A 25,315-nucleotide genomic window follows, 5' to 3' on the forward strand; every position below is an offset into this window, starting at 1 on the left:
TTTATAATTGGATGGATGGATTTTTTTTTTTTTTTTATTTGTGAAAAATGTTACAATAGGCTTACAGTATCAAGAAATTGCCATCTAAATAAATCTGAGAATTTTAAAGATTCATTTTTTATGTAAAATAAATATGAATTTAATTTCAGCAATTGTTATGCATGTGTTTTACTATATTTAAATTAAATAGTGTAATGCATTAACAAATATTAAATAATATGACCTTATTGTAATGTGTTACCAAAATTCTGAAAGTGTTTTTTGTTCAGACAATGAAAATCGATGGGTTTTTTCTCTTACACAGAAGAAAGAAAGTCACACAGGTTTATTGTTTTAAGTTAACAGTTTTTACATTTAACTAGTAGCCTCTCAGTGAACAGCAGCTTTGTGTCTGTCGTATATCTCGAGGTCCGTTCTAAAGAGGGCAGGGTCTGAGTGTACAGGGGGCATAAATCGTCCTGGCAGGAGGGAGTGATTTCCCATCATCCTTCAAAGCAGCCACCCATCGCTAAAGAGCCTAATGAAAGAGCCGCTGACTGAAGCTGCCAGTGAAAACATTTGGGCTATGAAGCATTCTGCGGTCGCTCTCACACACACACACACACACTGATGCGTTTAAGCGGTAGGAGGGCTGCTCTGAGGTGACGGACGGGTTACGTGCGGTCAGGCCTGACGGAGATATTCAGCATGAACACAAAGAAGCTGCTAGAGAATCAGCATCTACACGCTGCTCGCTCCTGACACGCATAACACTAGACGCACACATGAGCAGCATGCACTTCTCCTGCTTGAGCATTAATATAAACACAAGCATGAGGTTTTGAGGAGAACTCTCATTGTAGCTATGCAATTTAGTGTTGTTTTAGTATCGTTAAATACTTTTATAGTTTTTTATTAATATTTTGAATTGTTTTTTATTTTTATATTTTTCATTTTAGTCAAAGTTTTAGTAATTTTGATTGAATTAGTTTTTATTTTATGTTTTCATTTTAGTTTAACATAATATTTGTCTGTATAGTTTTTATTATTTTTTATTTCATTATTAGTTTTAGTTTTTATTTATTTTAGTACTTGAACTAAACAGAAATGAGAAATGCTGCTTTGCTAACTGAAATAAAATAAGTTATTTTTTCTTTTTTTTACTTTTCTTTTTTGTTTTATTTCAGTTAACGTTTATTTTATTTCAAGTAACAATGGTTTTAGTTTTAGTTAACGGTCATGATGACAAACGCTTGTCAATGACCTTTTATCCATGACTAAGACAAGACACTGACGAGATAAAACCAATATAACTTAACAATAGCTGTGGCTATATCAATATGCAATATTCTTTACAAAAGAATATAAAAACTTTACCATCTCACTTTTTTTTTTTTAGTCTACAACAAAAAAGAGGAGACAAAATATAGATTTGGATTTTATTTTTCTAAATTACAATTGCTGTTTTAACAGAAAAAAGTGTTAATTTACAATAAAAAAGAAAAATATAATACAGGAAATTCACAAATTCGTTTAATTTGAGCTTATCTCAAAGTGCAATAATTTTAACAAGCAGAAACATAACAAGCGGAAAAATCAGTCTGTTTAGCCTTGAATATGGTGTTGGACAACAGGAGGGCCTTCGAGTCAAACAGGTTGAAAACCATTGATATTGTAGTTATTAGCTTCACAACATGCGTTGTCAGATGTGTTTTTACGACACCATGTCATGTTGCTCTTTCCAGCTGTTACTGAATGCAAGAACATGATCTGTGCGAACTGCCCCGTATGCATGAAGTCCCGTTTGCCTCTAATGCTTTAAAGAGAGAAAGAGTGAACCAGAACTCACCACATTCTGCTGAGAACACAAGCAGAACCACAAGAACCTGCAGCCCAGCAGCGCCGACACACACCATCCTGTGTAGAGAGCACAGAAGAGACAAAGAGAAGGGGAAAACCATGAGATTTATAACAGAAAAACAATGTTTCAGTTTCCATAGCTATACTATGTACTTCACTGACAATGAGAAATTAAACTTTTGAGTGTGTAGTAAGACAGTAGTACGGTATGGTGACGTACTGCCATGCCACGCATACTATAGTAGTTCACCTGTTCATATGATCCGAGTATAATGAAGGTAAACAGAGAGGACTTTTCAGGTTATATCTTAGGTATAAGACCAAGAACATGTATTAACAAAGTCAATTCTGACTTTAAAGTTGATCTGGTTAACATGAAGCGCTAATTAAAATGTACTAAATGTAGGACTCCATTAATAAAAATAGAACTTGCTGTATAACATGGAATTTTGGATCAATAAATCAAAATAAGGTCAGTGCACTTAAATCAAGGGACGATACGGACACTAGTTAATATTAATATGTAATAATATTACTAAATTAATGTTTTATGCCTTCTTTTGATTACCAGAAAAATAAAAATACAAAACACAGAATTTCTGGAAAAAAACAGAAAAGTTCATAGGGCCCTATTATAGCAAACAAATTAAATAAATGAATTTGTTTATCTGAATTAATTAGACATGCTTATTGATTATTAACATTTAATTAAACCATTAAAACAGAATCCAGAAAAATAAAAACAGAATTTGGTAAAAAAAAAATAAAACAGAAAAATGAAAAATTTATTTCATAGGGCCCTAAAATTTTTGTTACACTTGTAATAAATTTCTGTAAAATTGTATGTTTCATGATTTCAATAAATTAAATATGTTTTTTGATTAATAAAATTTAAATTTAAGCATTAACCCCCCAAAAAATCCTGTAAAATTAAAAAGAAAAACAGAATTTGAACAAAAATCCAAATTTAATAGGGCCTTAAAAATGTGGTGACAATCAAACAAACCCTGACCTTTCCTGCATTCATATGCACACTAAAATACAAGTGCACTAATATTTTTTTTTAAAAGTACTCAAAAGAAACACAGCAGGGTTGTGGACTGTGTGTCCTTTATAAAGGAGATGAAGGAGAATATGAATATTAATGCAGTGGCAGGATGGTAAGGATGTTTTTTTGTAATCCAGCCCTAGCCACCCGTCAGACACACCAACAAACAACACTCTCAGAATAGCAATCAGTTTACTGAACTTCCCCTCGCTGTACGTCTCTCTCAGTGGGTGGTCTGTCTTTCAGTATCCTTCATGCCGTCTCTAACGCTTACAGAGGAAACGTCTGGCTTCTGGATAATTTCTCTTTATATTACATTCTTTTAAGTGTAATGAAACGCATTAACACTCGCCCACACAGCAGCACAAACCGGTTAAAGCCAGAACACCACAGCAATCACTTAGCAACACCCTAGCGACCACCCGTAACAACCTAGAAACACCCTAATGACCACTCAAATAACCCCCTAACACTCATGTTTTTATCATCCTCCAAGCAACCAACTATAACACCCTATCAACCACCTAGCAATACCTTAGTAACCCCTAGAATCCCTTAGTAATTGCTTAGCAACACCCTAGCGACCACCCAGAACCTCCTAGTAACTTAGCAACACCCTAGTGTTCACCCAGAACACCATAACCACCTAGCAATACCCTAGTAACCCCCAGAATCCCTTAGGAATAGATTAGCAACACCCTAGCAGCCACCCAGAATACCATAACCATCTAGCAACACCCTAGTAACCACTAGAATCCCTTAGTAATTGCTTAGCAACACCCTAGTGACCACCCAAAACACCATAACAACCTAACAATACCTTAATAACCCCCAGAATCCCTTAGGGATTACTTAGCAACACCATAGCAACCACCCAAATCCCCATAACCACCTAGCAATACCCTAGTAACCCCCATAATCCTCTAGTAACTGCTTAGCAACACCCTAGCGACCACCCAGAACACCATAACCACCTAGCAATACCCCAATAACCCCCAGAATCCCTTAGTAACTGCTTAGCAACACCCTAGCGTCCACCCAGAACACATTAACCACCTAGCAATACCCTAGTAAACCCCAAAATTCCCTAGTAACAGCTTAGCGGCTACACAAAACACTATTACCACCTAGCAATACCCTAGTAATCCCCAGAAACCACTAGTAACTGCTTAGCAACACCTTAATGACCACCCAGGACACCATAACCTAGGGCTGCACGATTAATCGAATGCGATTTCCATGCACATTTTGTCAGTAAAGCAGGTTCTGAATCAGCAGTAAATCTCCATCACCTGCTTTCAGATGGAGCAGCATTTACTACACAGAGCCGTAGTTCACTGACAAGTCACGCAAAATAAATCGCAGACGATATTATTGCACGATTATGAAAATCGAAGACATTTTTCGCGTTGACAGCTGTTTGCGTAGCTTCTCAATGAACTACAGCTCTGTGTAGTAAATGCTGCTCTATCTGAAAGCATGTGAAAATACCACATTTAATAACATGTTTTTATGCCAAAGTCACTTCATAACGTCAGTCGAGTGTTTGAAATAAATCCTTCTGTGAGATGATGTGACTTCTTACACAGAATAAGGCACACAACATATTTCATAGTATTCTAAGCAGTGATAAAGGCATTGCATTATAAATATACTTTATTATAATGAAAATTATAATAATAAGAACTCAGATAAACCATATATTGTCGTAGTCGTGTGTTTATTAACCACGTTGAATCAATGAAAGCAGTTAAATCTTCTGTTTATTCAGCTGCAGCGATTTCCTGGGTTTCTTCTTGGGATGTATTTGGAGTTTACGGGTGAGAGTGTCCTCTGGCATTCGGGTAAAGATTTACTACTTATCACAGAACCGTGCTTCACTGAGAGATATCGCAGCTTCTGCCTAATCGTGATTTTGATTTCACTTCGATTTATCGTACAGCAGCCCTACCATAACCACATAGAAATACCCTAGTAACTCCCAGAATCACCTAGTAACTGTGACCATCTAGTACCCCAGTAACTGCTAATCAACACCCTAGAGACCACCTAGAACCCCCTAACAACACCTTAGTAACTCCAAAAAAACTAGAAACGGCTTAGCAATACCCTAACAACCACCCAGAACACCATAACCACCTAGCAACACCCTAACGACCACCTAGTATCCCCAGTACCCATTTAGCAACACCCTATCGACCACCCAGAACACCATAACCACCTAGCAACACCCTAGCGACCACCTAGTACTCGTTTTGCAACACCCTGGCGACCACCCAGAACACCATAACCACTTAGCAACACCCTAGCGAGCACCTAGTACCCCCAGTACCCGTTTAGCAACACCCTGGCGACCACCCAGAACACCAGAACCACCTAGCAACACCCTAGCGACCACCTAGTACTCGTTTTGCAACACCCTGGCGACCACCCAGAACACCATAACCACTTAGCAACACCCTAGCGACCACCTAGTACCCCCAGTACCCATTTCGCAACACCCTGGCGACCACTCAGAACACCATAACCACCTAGCAACACCCAGTACCCATTTAGCAACACCCTGGCGACCACCCAGAACACCATAACCACCTAGCAACAGCCTAGCGACCACCTAGTACCCCCAGTTCCCATTTCGTAAGACCCTAGCGACCACCCAGAACACCATAACCATCTAGCAACACCCTAACTATCACCTAGCAACCACTCAGAACACCATAACCACCTAGCAACACCCTAACAATCACCTAGCACCCCCAGTACCAAAAAAACCCTAGCGACCAGCTGTCTGGCTCACTTAACTTCATGGAGTTGTAATGAGCCTGAGTATGAGGAGGCCTCAGCAGGGTCACGAGAGATCAGGAGGGTGTGAATCTGGTGTCAGTCAGCAGGACGTGTGAAGTGATTTCATGCCCTCTATCCATTATGCATGCAGTGAGGACTCGCTCCCTGATCTCTCTCGACTGGCACCAGCATCCCGACACTCGGCTTACAGCTCACAAATGCTCTGCCAACAGCACCTCCACAGGGAAACATGGAGAGAGGAGGAAAAACGCCAGCATTTAAGAGCCAAACAGCACCAGAGACAGCCAGAGAGAGAGAAAGACGGAAATAAAAGGGACGGAAGACTTATTTACAGGCATGGGAAGGTCGTGCACCAGCTCGGCTCTAGCATTGAAATGTCAGATGAGTTTGTGAGCAGCTATTCTCTGTACTGTAAAAACTCGCTGACGCTCCAGGCGTTTAGCATTTCAATTCCTGAAGGATTCAGCAGCGCTTTTGTCAGAGGTGATTTAACTCGCGTCGGTTAGCTGTGCTATTTAGACTGGTAACTAGAGACACAGCTGAGGCCGAATCATGAGCGGGACTTTAACAAACTACGGTACTGGAACTGCAGCATTTATGATAAGCAAACGCGAGCAGGACTGTGTGTTTATGGGACGTATCAAAGCCGCCTCGTAGCCCACGGCTGTTTGATGCAGACTGCACACTAAAACAACAAGCACACAGCTTTTCTTATCAGCCCGCCTGCAAACAACAAGCGAGGAAGAATTAATCACATGATTTCTGGACTAAATGGAAAGTTTTTGCCAACATAAGACCAAAATCTGGCACAGAAACAATGAAGCAGTATGTTTAAAGTATATAAAACTAATTAAATAAAAAAAGATTACATAAAATAAAATGATTTATTCAGCAAGGATGCATTAAACTGACCAAAAGTGACAGTGAAGACATTTATAATGTTGCAAAAAAATTCTATTTCAAAATGCTTTTGAACTTTATGATCATCAAAGAATCCTGAAAAATAAAATGTATCACAGTTTCCAAAAAATATGAAAAAATACAACAGAATCATGTGACACTGAAGACTGGAGTAATGATGCTGAAAATTGGGCTTTGATCACAAGAATAAATTAACATATATTCACATAGAAAACAGTTATTTGAAACTGTAATCATTTTTCACAGTATCACTAGTTTTTACTGTATTTTTGATCAAATAAATGCAGCCCTGGTGAGCAGAAGAGAAAATTGTTCAAAAACAATTACAAAATCTTACCGACCCCAAACTTTGAAGTGTATGTATGTATGTATATATATATATAAAAACCATACATTCTCTTTTCCAAAAAATGTATAAAAGATGATGTAACTAGTGTAAGTTAAGCAAAAGAAAAAAGTGATAAAAACGACGTATTTTTCACAACAAAATGAGGCACAAGGACTCCTGGAAATATATGTACCACTGAACAATGGCTCAAATGAATCAGTGAATTGCTCTTACTGATTACTTCAAATGATTCATCTGAATGAGTCAATTTACTAAAAAAAAAAAAATTAAAAAATAAAAATAAAAATCAGGCTGATATGAAAGACAGGGTTTATCATGTTTTATTTTTAAATTCTTTATATTTGTTGCTATATGTTTCATTAATGTTTTCATGTGCATGACTTTCATATCACTTTCCCCAGTCTTTCAGATCATAAAGGCAGACTGCATAAAGTCACAGTCATTTTATTCTACTGTCATATTTTTCTCCAATGTGCTCTTCTGAAAAAAATATATATTTAAAATGTCACATTATATTGATTTCATTCACTCCGATTCATTTTTAAACTTCCCCTTCTTCTGCTTAAGATGCAGCTGAAGGCGCCTCAAAAACAAAACAAAAAAAAGCTCATTGTGTTTATAATCAAATAAAGTGACTCAACTGACATTTCAGACAAATATCACAGCGTTTCTCAGCCTGTCTGACATATAGCTTATTTTGCAAGCTGTCAATCAGACATCTTTATCATTTCTTGTTGTTCATAGCTTTCATATCGAATCTTTCTCTTAAACTCTTATGCTAATACTTAATGAGTTAAGTACTTGTCATCCAGTTAGAGTATAGAGCTTTAAAATGAACAGAGCAGATCATTGGATGAGAAATGTTTGTGTTCACATTGAGACTCACTCCATAGTGCACTGCAATCAGATATCAGATTTGCTGCTCTCTCTAAACCGAACCTGTCCGTCTAACACACTAGCGCTGGAGAGACTGTTAACTAAAAGCAACAGCGCTACTAACATTTGTCAGTGTGACAGTGGCTTATCTGTGAAAAATGCAGCTTCTCCAGCAACAAGCTGCTTTACTGACGAGGCTGTGTAGCTGATCAGCAATCATACACAATCTCATATCAGTCTGATTTATTTTAGTAAAGCGACTCATTCGGATGCATAATGTCAAGTAATCAGTATAACCAACTCACTGATTCATTTGAGCCATTGTTCAGTTGTATTTCCAGAAGCCTTTGTGCCTCATTTTGTTGTGAAATAAGTAGTTTTTTATCACGTTTCTTTTGCTCAAGTTACAGTATATCTTTAAATGTTTTTTTTTATAGTTTTGAATAAAACAAACATTATTAGTGCTTTACAAGAAAATACAATTTCAGTCTTCAAAATTCCACGTCTAATTCAATGTGTTACTTGCCTTTCTTTGTAATTATTTAACTATTAAATTGCTTACGTTTCAATTTTTACAGTGTGTATATATAACAAATAAAAGTTTAATTATTTGTATTTAATGTAAATGTGTGATTTCAATTTTGAAGATGTCACCTCATTATTTTCATGCCAGATAAATATAATGTAAATGTAATATTAAATGATTGCGTTGAAATGTTTTCACCGACGATATATATATATATATATTATTCATCAAGGATACATTCAAATGATCAAAAATTACAGTAAAGACAAAGATTAAAGTAATGCTCCAAAGGACTTCTACTTCAAATTTTCTTTTCTTTTCAACTTTCTATACATCAAAGAATCCTGAAAAATAAAATGTATCAAATCAGCCTATAGTCATTAGAAAATCAGCATATTAGAATGATTTCTGAAGGATTATGTGGAGTAATGACGCTGAAAATTCAGCTTTGATCACAGAAATAAATTACAGTTTAAAATATATTCACATAGAAACAGCTGTTTTAAATTGTAATAATATTTGTACAATTTTTACTGATCAAATAAATGCAGCCTTGGTGAGCAGAAGAGACTTCTTTCAAAAACATAAAAAAATCTTCATTTGTCCAAAAGACTGAATGGTAGTGAATCAATGCATGATTCTGGGACAGTCTCTTTCCTTCATTATTTTCTAGCTATTTGTGCACTGAAACTGCTGCACATTATTTGAGTTTCTTCCACACTAGTCTATAATTGTAGAAGCATGCATCTCAGATAAACGACATCTAAAAAAATAAATATGTATATATATGATTAGTCACTATGATAAAACCGAAAAACTATGATAGTCTGCCAAACTTCAAGATTTATGATTAACTATCCCCATAGTGGTCAATCTGATCTTTGAGTTAAAGCTGAAAATGAGTTAGTTTGAGGTTGGACACGACTGACAGTTTCTCAAGACCGTCACAAATAAAAACTGCTTGACCACAATCCACCAGCCAATCTGTGTGCTCAGAGCTAAACTCTCATCAGCCTCTCATTGTCAAGCCAATATAAAGCCCAAAGGCGCTTTGCATGTCTAACGTCTGTGATGAATTCAGCGGCTCTTAATTCCTCTTGGCATTTGCTGATTAAATCAGTGTCTGTGTTTTCCAGGCCAAACTCCCGCCGCTCAAACGCAGCGCTGGCGGCTCGCTCCCCGTGTGACTTCATCAAAACGAGACGCGGCTGACGCTGAAGCTGGACGCCGGAGCTGTGGTAATTGGCGGCCGCTGGATCGCTCGCTCTGTGTCGCTGCTGCTGCATGCCGTCGGTGTTTGATTGGTTTGAGTGAGTGGATGTGAGGACTCCAGCTTCTGGGAAATCAGCAGTTTAAACACAGAAAGTCATGAGGAGAAACCAGTCTGTGGGCTGAAATCTAAACTTCAAAATAAACGAAAGATGCATTTAATTAGATGTTTTTCATTTGTGTATCCGTCCATTATTCATTTATTTTATTTATTTACTTTGCACTGTTTGACACTTTCTATACTGAAAAGTGTCAATAAAATCGTTCAATCCAGTGTTGTAAATGTAAGCTAAAACCCAGTGTTTTGTTTTGTTTTGTATCATTGAGATACTTTTATAGTTTATTTTTACATTTTACATTTCACTTTAATTAGTTGAAGTTTTAGTAATTTTCCTGTGTTTTTGTCATTTATAGTTTTTGTTTTATATAAAAAAACTTTTATTTCAGTTTTAGTTATTTTAGTTAGTTTAGTATTTAGTACTTTTAGTACTAAATGAAAGTGAGACATTTTGCATTGGCAAACAGCTAAAATAAAATAAGTTTCTTTTATTTTAAGTAATAAAAAATGTATTTTTATGGTTTTAGTTTTAGTTAACTATAATAACCCTGATGAAAATTATAATTATTTAAAAAAAAATAATAATAATAAAATTGAAATAAAGCTGAAATAAAATAAAATATAAATATTAGATGGAAAAATCTCAATTTAAAAAACTTAAATGAAAATTAGAAATGTTGCTTTGGCAGCTAACTGAAATAAAATACTGTAAATTTGAGTTAAAGTACTAAAACTGAAAATAAATCTAAAGCTTAATAGACTAAAAAATGAATAAAAGACAACAGACTATAACAAAATGATTTCAACAATTCTAAAATGATTAAAACTAGAATTAAAATTAAAATATTCCAATAATTCAAAATATTAATAAATACTTTAATAGTATAATATAAATAATACTGAAGTGCTAAAATTACTAAAACTAAAGAAAGTTGAATTTAAATATTTAAAAAACAAAAACTATTTAAAACAACAACAACATAACAAAATTAACAAACCTTAAGCTGAAACTAAAATGAAAACAAAATATAAAAAAATACTATAATAGTACATACATAATAATAAAATAACTGGTTCAATCAAAACTGCATTATTTTACCCAATATTTGTGGTTACTGTGTATTTGTAATCATATTAAATTACTGCATCCCTCCCTAGTCAACACAGCATGTTGCTAAGTGATAGTGATAAAAAAACAAAACAAACAAAAAAACACCATAAATACAAATATTGCATGCTGCTAAACAGTGTATTTTTATAGATATATGATTATTGCATCCTCAGCATAGCAACAATGCTATATGCGTGCTGCTTATGTAGACTTAGTTTCATGAGGTTCCACTCTTTACAGACAGCATGCAGTAAGACGACTCACTAGGGTGCTTTAATCTCTCTAAAGTCTCACTGTGAGCAGCCGTGACCAGCACAGATTCACGGACGGGCCAGAGAGTTTGGTTTTCTGCCTTTTTGTGTAACTCTAATGGACTCGTGCAGCTCATCAGCACATCTGAGAGAAGATAATGAGAGATAATGAGCATTAATGAGCATTTCGCTCCACTCCAATGCCTCTTCAGATTCAAAGAGGGACGAGACATTAAAACAACAAACAGCCTCGAACACAAAACACCTCAGGAGGCTTCAGAGCTCAACAGACCAAACGCCATCAAACTCTACAGAGGGAAAATGAATTTTCCTGGGCCAACATCATATTAAATATCATTAGGAGCTGTTTTTAAAGCAACTCACAACTGTTCCTAAGTTTGAAGTCAGTGATTTTTTGTTAAATAATTAATACTGGTACTCAGCAAGGATGCATTAAACTGATCAAAAGTGACAGTGAAGATATTTATAATGTTACAAAAGATTTCCATTTCAAATAAATGCTGATCTTTTCAACTTTCTATTCATAAAAGAATCCTGAAAAATAAAATGCATCTCAGTTTCCAACAAAAATATGAAGCGGCACAACTGCTTTCAACATTGATAATAATCAGAAATGTTTCTTGAGCAGCAAATCAGCATATTAGAATGATTTCTGAAGATCATGTGACACTGAAGACTGGAGTAACGATGCTGAAAATTCAGCTGCACATCACAGAAATAAATTACATTTAAACACATATTCACATAGAAAACAGCTTTCTTGAATTGTAATAAAATTTCACATTTTTACTGCTTTTCCTGTATTTTTGATTAAATAAATGCAGCCTTGGTGAGCAGAAGAGGCTTTGTTCAAAAACATAAAAAAAAAAAAAAAAAAAAATGTATACTAACCCCAAACTACAAAAATATATATTAATAAACAATACATTATTTTTACAAAAAGATATACTGTAACTCCTTCACACTTATAAATTATGTTTTCCTGGAAAATAATGACCTCAACTACATATTTAAATGAGCTCAATCGACAACAAGGTTCAAAATATCACATAAATCCAAATGTTTTCATTTGCAAGGCATATAAACACACACACACTAGTGAAGCCTCACTAACACTTGGAGACACTGAGATTTCATGGAGATGTGGGTGTATGACATCATTCATATGTGCTGGCATTATGGGAAAGAGATCAGAAATCATAAACAAACTCCAGCTTTCAGATGAGTTTGGGTTTTAAAGAGATGATATGTTGCAGCTAAACCCATGATAAAATACGTGCATGTACACAAACACACTGCTTCTCATTCCTCTGTGTTTCTCGCATATTTACAGCTCTGTCTCGCTCAGACAGATCTCACACACCCACACACACCAGAATGAAGTGGCTCTCCTATTCAAACCGGTTTAAATCTAATCCGGTTCTGGAGCAGCGCTGACATTTACATGCAGGAAAGTCTGTGGGAGTCAAAACCACCCACAGCAAAGATGAACCACACGTCTCTGTAATATCTGCTCCAGACAGCGATGAGATCTAATGGAGAGCAAGCAGAGTCAGTGATCTTAAAATCAACTCCAACATTTCTTATCCCGTGATCTGAGCTGCTCTGCGTTCATTTTAATGCTCTAAACTCTTACTGGATGACGAGGATTGTTGTTATTTCTCCTGATGAGTTTTAGGAGAATCATCTAAAGCACACTTACATCTGAGCCTCCATTCATCAAGAGGAGTGATACATACACACACACACACACAGGTCAAAGGTCAAACCATAATCAATGCTCACACTGTATATCACAACTGATTTGAGATCTTTTGTTGTGAAACAGCAAGTAAACTCATTTCAAAGGACATACTTCAATATAATTACATTTTATTCTGTTTTTATTTGTTGTTGCTTTCAAAAATTATAAAGATATTCACCCCAATAAAGTACTTTGAAATTAGAAATTTTGAATTCAGTGTTGTTAATGCTAACTAAAGAGTATTAAAAATATTTTTGTTAATTTAAATAAATCTGAAATAAATCATATATATATATATATATATATATATATATATATATATATATATATATATATATACCGTACACACACACACACACACAAAGTATATACACTAACAAACACACAAATATCAAATGAAAAATTTAATATTTCTAAAAAAAAGGTTAATAGAAAAGTATTAAAAATATTTTGATAATTTAAAGAAATCTGAAATAAAACATTATATATATAAAACACACAGACACATATATATATATAATTAAAAATGTAAAATAAAAATAAAAAGTATACATATTACAAATATTAAAAAGTATACATATACTATATTGAAAAAGTATATATATTAAATATATTATATATTTTTTCACACTGTTATTACAAATATACAAATATCAAATAAAAACTTTTTAAAAGTTTCTAAAAGAATGTAGAAATGTTGAATGAAAATGCTGAAATAAAGATTAAATACCTGAATCACCAAAACTGAAATAAAAATAAAAGCTAAATAGAATTGTGTGCTCCGGGAGTCCCGAGTTCTCTCAAAAGCCCATTAAAATGAAAACTGAAAGCATAAAAATAAAAGCTCAAAATGTTAATAAACACTATAATAGTATATAAATAATAGCCGCTGTAAATGAGTCAAAGCACAGAAGTGGACTCAGTACTGCCTCATCCTCTCATATATCACCCATGACCTTTAACCCCTGACACGTGTAAAACACACAGCACTCGCTCTCAGATGTGAAGGTGATGATGAAGGACTGCACTGCTTCCTCAGGCTGGATGAAGAGTCTCCAGCGTGTAGCGGCATAAATCTCTCCCGCTGAGAGCAGATAAACAAGAGCTGCGATCCTCACGCTGTAAATCAAACCGTTTCCAGCGCTGCTCAGAGTGTATTAAACATCTCCAGCAGTCCCATACGATCCTCAGAAATTCTGCTGTATTATAACACACTGCTCAGAATCCAAGGAGTATCACACGATACCTGCTCAAGTATACATACTATTTATCATATTTCATTTATTTATTTTTAACAATGTGAATCAGTAATGAAACAGTAGGATGAATATGTGTAAATCTTTAGTACAAAAAAAAAGAAAATAGCTGCACAAATCGAATACTTAGCCTTTTTTATTTTTAATTTCTTAATTTTAACACTTTCTTGAAATCTTTACATAAATTGTCCCATTTTTAATGTCAAATTTAAATTGTCAAATTAAATGTGGCAAATTGCATATAAGACTATATTTATAAAAAACTTTTAAAAAGTACACAATTCATTTCGCTTATTTTTCATGAAGCACGATGCCTTAAAAAGTAATAATTATATACAAAACACAGCAAAACAAGAATATATATATATATATATATATATATACTGTATACACACAGTATATAATAAAAATACTATATAGTAAAATGTGCTGTTGATAGATGTTTTTCTATTCTATTTCTAATAAATAAATAATTTCAATTTAAATAACATTTCTATTAAATAAATAATTGTATTTAATTTACAAAACAGTTTTAGTGTAATTTAAAAAATACAATACAAAAATATACAAAAAATAAGATTTTAACAGCAAAAACAATCGTAACGTTATTTTAAAAAATATGTAATTATTAAATGTTATTTTTTAAGAAGTGTTGACAATATTATTGATTATTTGATTATAACAAGAAAAAAAAATTGGTATTAGGAGCACTTTCTGTGTCTATTTGCCTCTTTGATTTATTCCCCAATTGTAAGTCGTTTGGATAAAAGCGTCTGCTAAATAAAAAAATGTAAATGTATTTGAATTCTTTTAATTGTTAATTTTGTTTTTAATCATTTTGCTTGTTTTTCATAAATGCATGCTTTACAATATTAAATCCAACAACACAAAGCAATTAGTAAAATAACAATAATAGACTAAATTAATGTAAACATAAAACCCTCTACACAAGTATATGCAACACATGGGACACATGCATGTTTTTTATGCTTAAAGCTTCTGTATTCACATAAATGCAGCCTAACATGAAATGCTGATTGCTTAAGCACAGTTTTTCTCTCAACTCAGCTGGTGCTAATTCAACACAGAAAACTGTGTCAGGCATCTTTACAGAGAAACAAACAGATCAAAGTCTCGCCAGTGGCCATCAGAGCTTCATGGCCAATTACTGTAGGACTTTAGCAGAGCCGAGCACAAAACCCAAAGACAAGAATCATCTCTAAAGGAGGAGAGACATGAAATAATGACGCTTCAAGCCAGAGGCCTGTCAGCCGGTTAACCCAGAGAGAGACAGACAGACTTCTGACGGGCTGATCATCATTATCCACACCGATCACTAACAAACATAGCTGTCTATGTGATGTATATGAGCCTGCGGAGCTTCACATAGCCAGCAGTCTCAGGTGCCGAGCATCTGACTGTCGACCGGCTGGCAATGCGAGTGTTAACCGGCTGTCTGGTTGCCATGGTTACTCCGGCATACCGGGAGACTCAAACTAACCGTGGAGGAAAAAAACGCTTCGTTGTCTTTTGCATATGGATATCGGTTCACACTCGGTGGTGCTGGTGAGACTCTGCGTTTAACACATTTCTGTTGCAGCTTTTTAAGGTCTGCAGAAAAACAAACACATTATTCCATACCATAAATGTTGGAAAATATACTATTTTTTAAATAAATGTACAAAATAGGTTTTATAGGAATAACAACTGTAACATTATTCATTAAAATATTTTAAAATAATTATTATTAAAAATAAGTCATTATTATTTTTGATTTGACTATTACCAATTATTTGAATTTATTTAATGTTTTCTTTTAAATAAAGAAATGTACAACTGTAAGGTTATTAACTACAAATATATTTAAAATTATGATTAAATATTATTATTAAAAATAAGTAAATATAATTTTTGATTTGATTGTTATTAATTATTTGAATTTCTTTTAATTGTTCATTTTAAATAAAGAAAAACTGGCATTAAAAACAATATGCATTTTTTTTTTAATGTACAAAATAGGTTTTATAGGAAAACAACTGTAATGTTATTAATTACAAATGTATATTTTTTAATTACTAAATATTATCATTAAAAATAAGTGACTTATTTTTATTTGACTACTATCAATTATTTTACTACGATTATTAATTATAAATATTTTAAAATTATTATTGCATAATATTATTAAAAATAAGTGACTATTATTTTTAGTTTGACTATTATCAATTATTTGAATTAATTGTCAAATAATTGATTTAAATAACTGATTTCAAATCAATTCAAATAATTAATTTTAAATAAAGAATAACTGGCACTAAAAATTATACGGTAAAGATGCAAAACAAGAATGACTATTAATTTATACACTATCTATACATATGTTTTTCTATTTGATCCAACTCCTTTTATTCATGCAAACTAATATATTCAGGCTGATCTAGTTATAATTGATCATTTGGAATAAAACCAGTGAATTTACATTTTACCTGATAAAACATTTTTACAGTGATCATTTCCAAATGACTTCTTTTTAATTTAATGATCACATTTGCACTGTAATTGCAGAAGAGAGACGTGTCACTGTGGTGTAAAACACAAATTCTGTCACATTTCATCAAGCCAAACATGCTTGAAGGCGCTTCATATCAGCGTCTGTCTGCGTGTCACACGAGGAGAACGGACAATAAACACAAAGAAACTGAGAGCCTTCCTTTGTTTGACTGTTTCTCTCTCTCTCTCTCTTTAACTGGCCATTACACGTCTATGGAGGACGGCCGAGGGGGGCTGGGAAAGACCTCCTGCAGACCGACGGAGCGACAGAAGACGTACAATTAAAGAGAGAGAAGCTGGAGAATAATAGCAGGTTTCTTTTCCTGTGAGAGGGGATTTACATTAGTGAAAGTCATTAACAATGCAAGTAAAAGACCTCCAAGGATACTATTATAACTGCTTTGTTTCAGTGCAATGCTTTTCCCTGACCCAAGAGCTCTAGCTTTGAGGAAATTAATTTCTTTAGATTATACTAAAAATAGTAATAATAAACTACATTTACATTTTTATTATTATTTTCTAAAGATGATGCAAAAAAGAAGTCATCTGTTCTGGTTTTATGCAAGTCAAATATATTTACTTATTATGACTAATTTATTTAATAATATGCCTAAACCAAGTACATTAGATTACATCAATGTCAAGCTTTGCCCATGCAAAACCCACCACCAAGACACATGATTTGAGGAATCATCCAGGCCTGAACAATAGCAATAGTGATGCATGACTTAGCAAACAAATAACAGTAATGAAGATCAGAATCAGAATGAGCTTTATTGCCAGGTATGTTTACACATACGAGGAATTTGTTTTCGTGACAGAAGCTTCCACAGTGTAACAGAATGACAGTGACAGAACAAAAAACACAGCTCATAAAAGAATATCTGTGTATATTTAGGTCTGACATCTAAATATAGTGTATGTTATTCATGTAAATACATTAGCAAGACAAAAGCATTACAGAAGCCCCAGGAACAGTCATTAATATTCACACAAACACGTTCTCTGAGTGTAAACAGTATCTGGAGCAGGATTCAGTAATGACACAGCAGTGAGTGAATCAGGAGCTGTCCAGTGCTGAAACACACTCACACGTCATAACTAAAAATAAAATATAGGATTTTATAGGGAAAACAATTGCAAGCTTAATTTAAAAAAAAAAAAAAAAAGTGTAATAATCTTATTTATTATTAGATTTAGAGCAAAGACAAAATATTTCCATTTCTATTTATTATTATAAATAGATTTATAGATTTAAGCAGGGTGTCTAATTTTCATCTGTAGTCCCAGGGCAGGTTGATGTTTTTTTTGTTTTGTTTTTTTATCAATACATAGGATTTTTTTTTAGAGAAACCACAATTAATTTTTATATCTTTTAATTCTGGTGGGAGTTTTTCCAACTCTTGTACTGCATGCATGCTCATGATGAACACGACAAAAACATGGTTTATTATGTAGCACTTGCATATGATATGTGTGAATAAAGCTCTTGCTGCTCACAAAAAGACGCTGAATTTCCAATTATTACATAATGCATCTAGATCAAAACTCACAGGCTTATTCCCACAGCACTGCTCATATGCACCGTAACTAGCGCATAGAAAATAAAGGTGTTCAACTAAAGAAAAAGATTAATGTTCCCAGGGAAAACTTCTATTCCCAAACCTCATTTACTGTATATTCTACTCACACACATACGCAAACACACAGTCTGGGTCAGTCTGATCTCAAACCTTCATGTCTTATATTGAACTCAACGCCCTCCAGCAGGGCAACATCATTTACCCACAATCCCATATAGGAAAGCAAAATCACAAATGAGATCTCTGTACAATCTGAGCAGTTTCTCCTAGACAATAATGAGATTAAAAGGAGGCCAATGGAGCCGTTTGCTGAAGTCTCCTGCTCTCAAGTGCTCCTCCTCTAGAGCTTTACTGCACCAGCTCAACTGTGTTTCAAACTCTGACCAAATTATGCCATCAAATGCTGCCTGACAGCCACTGGCTCATTTGTTTTCTGCTTGTAGTTCTTGGACAAAAATCTGAGACAAATCCAATTTTTAAGTGAAGTTTGCATTGGTCAGAATCAGTCTGAGTAATAAAAGTTTCCTCTTAGGCTGCAGCACATTTACATTAACTTCTTAAATGTTTTTGCAGTTATGCAGTTGCTAGGGTGTTTGTGGGTGGCTGCCAGGGCATTGCTACCGTATGCAGTAGTTAGGTTGATATGGGTAGTTTCTAGGGCATTGCTATGCAGTTGCTAGGGCGTTACTGGTGGTTGCCAAGGTGTTACTATGCAGTTGCTTGGTATTGGTGGTTGGATACTAGGGTATTGCTATACAGTTGCTATGGTATTGTTGGTGGTTGCCAAGGTGTTGCTATCAAGTTGCCAAAGAGTTGCTATGCAGTTACTAAGGCATTGTGGGTAGTTGCCAGGGTGTTGCTATGTAGTTGTTGGATCAATATTGGTGGTTGGTTGCCAGGGTGTTGCTATGCAGTTGCCAAAGAGTTACTATGCAGTTGCTAAGACATTGTGGGTGGTTGCCAGGGTGCTGCTATGCAGTTGCTAAAGGCATTGTGGGTTGTTGTCAGGGCATTACTATGCAGTTGCTAGGTCGATATGGGTGGTTGGTTGCCAGGGTGTTGCTATGCAGTTGCCAAAGATTTGCTATGCAATTACTAAGGCATTGTGGGTGGTTGCCAAGGTGTTGCTATGCAGTTGCTGGGATAATATGGGTGGTTGATTGCCAGGGTGTTGCTATGCTGTTGCCAAAGAGTTGCTATACAGTTTCTAAGGCATTGTAGGTGGTTGCCAGGGCATTGCTATGCAGTTGCTGGGTTGATATTTGTGGTTGGTTGCCAGGGTGTTGCTATGCAGTTGCTAGGTCATTATAAGTGTTTGCCAAGTTGTTTATGAGCAGTTGCTAAGGAATTGCTATGCAGTTGGCAGGGTGTTGGAGGTAGGTTGCCAGCGCATTTCTATGCAATTTTGTGTCGCTATGGGTTTTTTGCCAGGGCATTGCTATGCAGTTGCTAAGGCATTGTGAGTGGTTGCCAGGGCGTTGCTATGCAGTTGCTAAGGCATTGTGAGTGGCTGCCAGGGTGTTGCTATGCAGTTGCTGAGTTGATATTGGTGGTTGGTTGCCAGGGTGTTGCTATGCAGTTGCCAAAGTTTTGCTATGTAAGCCTAGTTGCTAAGGCACTTTGGGCGGTTATTATGCAGTTGCTAGGTCATTATGAGTGGTTGCCAAGGTGTTAAGCTGCTAAGGCATTGTTATGCAGTTGCCAAGGTGTTGGAGGTTGATTGCCAGAGCATCGCTATACAGTTGCCAGAGCGTTGCTATGCAGTTGCTAAGTCATTTTGGGTGGTTGCTATGGCATTGGTATGCAGTTGCCAGGTTGTTTATGAGCAGGGCATTGTGTGTGGTTGCTGGTGCATTGCTAGGCACTTGGTGGATCGATATGGGTGGTTTCCAGGGCATTTCTATACAGTTGCTAGGGCATTGTGGGTAGTTGCCAGGGTGTTGCAATGCAGTTGTTAGGATGTTGTGGGCAGTTGTGTGTGATTGCTAAGGCGTTGCTATGCAGTTGCTAGTGCACTGTCAGTGATTGCCACAGCATTTATATTATAAAGTTTTTGTAGTAACCATGTTCATCAGCCCAGCAGTGATTCAGCAGGCATTAATGAACTGATGTTCAACTTAATTAAAACAGTATGAACTTTGACAAACATTATCAGAGATTATGAATGTGTGCTCAGCGATCCTCTAAATTGACAGACTGTATGGGGCTGATTTCATTACCCGTACAACCTGCCCTATCTTCTTAAAAATTGAAACATTTTTAAGAGTGAGTTTATGCAAAAATAAACGAAACCACAATTTACTTACACTCATTTTACACTCAAGGCTGCTCTTTTCCCTCAAATGAATGAATAAAATGGCCTTAAAGCTAATAAAAGTATCTCATTCAGGTTGCATACATTCACACGGCTCATTAAGATGCATGTTGCCAGGTTGAATCCCATAACAAACAAATAACATCTGACATTAAACCCTGAGCAGCATTTTTTGGTACTTATATGGTATTTTTTGCTGCCGTTATTTTTGGGGGGTTTTTTTGGTAATTTTTTCACTTTTGCTTTCATTGCATGGAAAAAGCAGCGTGAACATTCTTTAAAACATCTCCTTTTGTGTTCTAAAAAAGAAAAGAAACTCAAATGGGTTTAGAGCATATGAAGGTGAGTAAATGATGACAGAATTTTCATTTTTGGTTGAATTAGCCCTTCAGGAGTGTATGCATAAAAAATAACCACCGAATAAAGTTGAAAGGTTCTGGAAAAGCCGTGTTTCTGACGGCATGTGTCTGGCGGGCTGCCAGAGACCCTCCTGTGAACTCATACACATCCAGACACAATTAATTCTGCATGAGACTAAAGGAGCATGTTCTGTGTGCTTGAGACGCTTGTGTGTTTGTTTCTGTGATTTTTACTTTTTCTGAAATAAATGCATCGTTTAAATATGTGCAACAGTAATAGTGATGCTTGAACACCACTAATAAGAAACAGGGGTTTAGTTGCAAATGTATGTGCATGTGTGGTTCGGTTTTGCTTAGTTAAACCTCATCTGCGTTCCACTGCAGAGAGTCCAGTATGCAGATGGTCAGCAGTATAACCAATCAATACAGCAGAGTGTTTAAACTCAGAGTAGCAGCGTGTTTGTTAAAGAAACATCACGTCCACATCACTTCATGAGCTGCTGATCCATGGAGATGAAGGACTTAATGGCAAATACAGACTAAGCACTGAGCAAACAGACGCCGTCACACACACACACTGAACACAAACACTGAGAAACACGTCTTAAACACGTCTGCACTCATGAATGCACCGATACAGAACAATGAACAAATCACAATGAAGCTCTGAATTTTAGATGCTTTAGGTAAAATCAGACGTTTTATGTGAAATAAAAACAGACTGCTTTTGAAATCTGGTATCTTTAAATTGGAAAAAGATCCAACATTTCCCGCTTCCAATATCAGCCAAATCTAAACAGTTTTTTAGTTTTAGAAAATTCAAAATCCAGGTGATATATTCATATGAAATCATAGTTCACCCCAAAATCGAAAATTATATTTTACATAAAGAAAATAAAGCCTCTTTTGATTCATGCCATTTTAAAGACAATTAAACACATTTAATAATTAAAAAAAGAAATATTATTTTTATATAATTAAAAATTAAAATAGTTAATAAAAATGAAAATTTTCATTACTGTAAAAATACAATACAGAAAACCATTCAAAATTTTACATTCTTCTTCTTCTTATTATTATTATTATTTTGATTATTTTCTATGGATTTTTCATTAAAATCAACATACTGCAAATGCATCCCATCAAATACTACCACAATGATTTGTTAAATATTTCAAAATGTAAAATACATCAAATGTTTTGCATACCGCAAATGGGAATTGTATTTAATTGCCATGGAAATAGTATCATAATGCTGCAATGTCAAAATCTCAATGGTATCTTGGTGCAAAATACAATTTATAATTTCTTTCTTTTAATTTTGGGGTGAAACATGACCTATATTGATATGGACTGAATAAACCATATAGACTCAAAAACTGTTTTCAATGCTCACATAGGCACTGTGTCTGTGAGAGAGAGTACTGAGTGTCATAAAGTGGCCATACTGGTGAATAAGAGCCTCTGATACTGTGTTAAGCTGCTTTTTGAACAGACTGGCTCTTAAGGAGGACAAAGAGACAGACAGCTGCAGGAGAGGAGAGAGAGAGAAACCAATTTTTTTGTTATAACTTCAATTATATGCATAGGCTTAATATTTATACTACTTTTTATCGTGCCAATAAAATTGCTTTGGAATTGGATTCTGAATGCATTAATAAAAGAAAGAGGGATTCGTACTGCATTGATCTGTCGCTGAAACACAAAGGCTGACCTGATTGATCGGATTTGTGAACTATACATAACACCTGACCTCGAGCCCTGATTTCTCTGACCCGTCCACCCCTCGCTCCCTTCACCCCTAAAACACCATCTCATTATCAGACTCCAATAAATCCAACACCATTAATCCTCTTATTTTCACCCTAACCTCTCATCGTGGCCCTCTAAACCCACACATCCATTTAGGCCCGTGATTAAACCAAAAAATCACAAATTGCAGACGATCCCAAAGGAAATGCTGATGGAGAATCCTGGCAGCTGTCTGAGTGTCCCGTGTGATTATGATGTCACAGCACCGCGGTCAGTGTGTCGTACGGGTCTGAAAAGCCTCCACATGGTCGGCGGGGTTGTGAAGAGGTGCCGGGATGAATAATAAATGCCCGCAGCTGCCGGAGACTTTTTGATCTCCAGCAACTTCAGTACAGCTGCCACAGGGAACGAGATCTTAGCCTACACCTCTCGCCGAGAACCGCAGCTGCCTGTCGAGCACACTTACTAATGCTCACCGACACTGATATCTCTCTTCTGCTACAAAGGAGCAGCGAGAGCATTCGTAAGCTGATATTTACAGCACCCTGTTCTTCTGTACAATCAGCTGATCGGAGCAGGAACTATTTCTATCTGATTTGACTCTTAAAAACGTGAAGTAAACTGGTTAATTTGGACATTACAACACAAAGCATGTTTTTAAGTAATATTTTTATGGTGTATCACTGCTTATGATTGTAACTTAAGTAAACATTTACATGCATTCTTCAGTATCTTGATTGCAATGGTGGGATTTTGTAATTTCTTATTCTTTTCTGCACTTCTCTCCTGCTCTTGTGCACTATATTTATTAAATTTACATTCATGCATTTAGTAGACGCGTTTATCCAAGGCAACTTGCAAAAGAGGAAGTATCTAATGCTGTGATTTAACTTAAATATTTGCATGCATTCTTTGTGCAGTATCTTGCAATGCAAAGAGGAAATATCGTTTGCAATGATTTTCTTTGTTCAATATCTTGTGACTTGCAATGCTAGTGGGATTTCTTATAATAACTTTTACTGCACTGTTCTATCTGTCAACTCTTTTCTGCATCTCACTTCTGCTCTAGCTTGTGTACTAATCAATCTTATTACATTCATAAGATTAAAAAAGAAAGTATCTTATACTATGATTTTAAGTTAAGTAAACATTTACATGCATTCTTTGTTTAAAATCTTGCGACTTGCAATACAATGGAGGATTTTGGCATTTCTTATAACTTTTACTGCATTGTTCTATCTTATACTACTTAAACTATGCATACTGTTATGGCTCTTTTAATAAAATGCTTACAATGTTCTATCAATCCTTGAATAAAACCATCTGCTGAATAAAAAAAATGTTAAACGTTAAACGTAAATATATCTTGTGGCTTCTTCAGATGTCTAAAGTCTTTCCAAAAATCTCCCACAAAGACGATGCACTAACATTGCACAAATGCAGATGCTCAAACAGAACCAGATTTACACATTTAGACAATCAATTCATGCAAGCAGAAATTACATGCTGCCCAAACGATTTGGATGAGATTACAGACATCTAGATGGTTAAATCGGATTTTAAAGATCCGCTAAATCAGACATCCATCCACCAAAACCCCTACTGCTACATTAATCCGCAAGTAATAGTTATGAGAAGGTTTCCTTTTTACCTGGAGTTGTTCCAAGTTGTCAGAGCTGAGAGTACGAGTCCACACCGGCTGAACGGATGAAGATCAGCTGAGAAGAACCGAACCGAATGCTCCGGTGCCTCCGGCGGAGAAAGAGCCGATCCGATCCGAGTCTGCTGGAACTTCTGTCACATGAAATGAACTGAACTCCGCAAATGAAGCTGTAATTGCTCTCGAACAGTTTCCGACGGTAAAGCAATGACAAGCACCGGGCACATCCGCGGAGGAACGGACACAGGAGAGACGCGCAGACTGACGCCGGTCTCTCCGCAGCGGCGCCTCCGTCTACTGGAGAGATCAGAAACAAAAGCGCGCTGGAGAAGAAGAGAGGAGCACAGCGCTCCACAAAACCCCCTCCCGATCCTGAGAGAGAGAGAGAGAGAGAGAGAGAGAGATGCATTCACACTTGAATAGAACTCCTGGGAAAATACATCATTTATGTTAACAAATCATTTTAGGCTCCAATGTGATTATAAAATAGCTAAACATTTATTGAGTAAAAATCTATACAATGCACTACAATGTAAAAAAAAAAAAAAAATTAAGCCACCCTTCGCCGGCAACCAATCAACTAGCAACCGACAACTTAATAACTTTAGTTCATCTAATGAATAAAAGTCAGTCTATTGGATTTGAAAAGATCTGTCGAATCAACCAAAGGTTTTTTAACATTTAGCAATGCTAATCCTCTTTAATAAACATCTTTATTTTAGAATTATGTTTATTTTCAAAGCCCACTATACATAACATGGGTAGTATCTGTCTCTTAAAATTAAAGGCAAACATTTATGATGATAAACAAATGTATTAAATCCAGACGTTGCAATGAGATGAACATACCGCAGCACATGATTCTCATCCATGGTGAGGATCAACAAATGTTAAATCGGTAAAAATATGGTGACAGTGACAACAGCAGCAGCAGCAAAAATTAACCCAGTAAAATGTAAAACAACGATAATATTTTAATAATAATTAAAATGACGCAATGCATGCTGGGAACTTGTGCAATAT

General features: G+C 35.5%; 1 protein-coding gene across 4 annotated transcripts in view; it reads right to left on the bottom strand.

The window, feature by feature from the left end:
- The window catches only part of ncana (neurocan a), an 83,833-nt gene extending 59,225 nt beyond the window's left edge, over positions 1 to 24,608 (bottom strand). For all 4 annotated transcript variants that reach the window (XM_058794084.1, XM_058794095.1, XM_058794076.1 and 1 more), the window contains exons 1-2: positions 24,284 to 24,608; positions 1,829 to 1,896 (exon numbers count right to left, since the gene is read on the bottom strand). In XM_058794084.1, the coding sequence (XP_058650067.1) occupies positions 1,829 to 1,895 (67 nt within the window). In that variant the 5' untranslated portion in view covers position 1,896; positions 24,284 to 24,608. The remainder of the gene's footprint in view (positions 1 to 1,828; positions 1,897 to 24,283) is intronic.
- Between the last annotated feature and the right edge of the window lie 707 nt (positions 24,609 to 25,315).

The sequence above is a fragment of the Onychostoma macrolepis genome, chromosome 02 (assembly GCF_012432095.1).
Source record: "Onychostoma macrolepis isolate SWU-2019 chromosome 02, ASM1243209v1, whole genome shotgun sequence".
NCBI classification, from domain to species: Eukaryota; Metazoa; Chordata; class Actinopteri; order Cypriniformes; family Cyprinidae; genus Onychostoma; species Onychostoma macrolepis.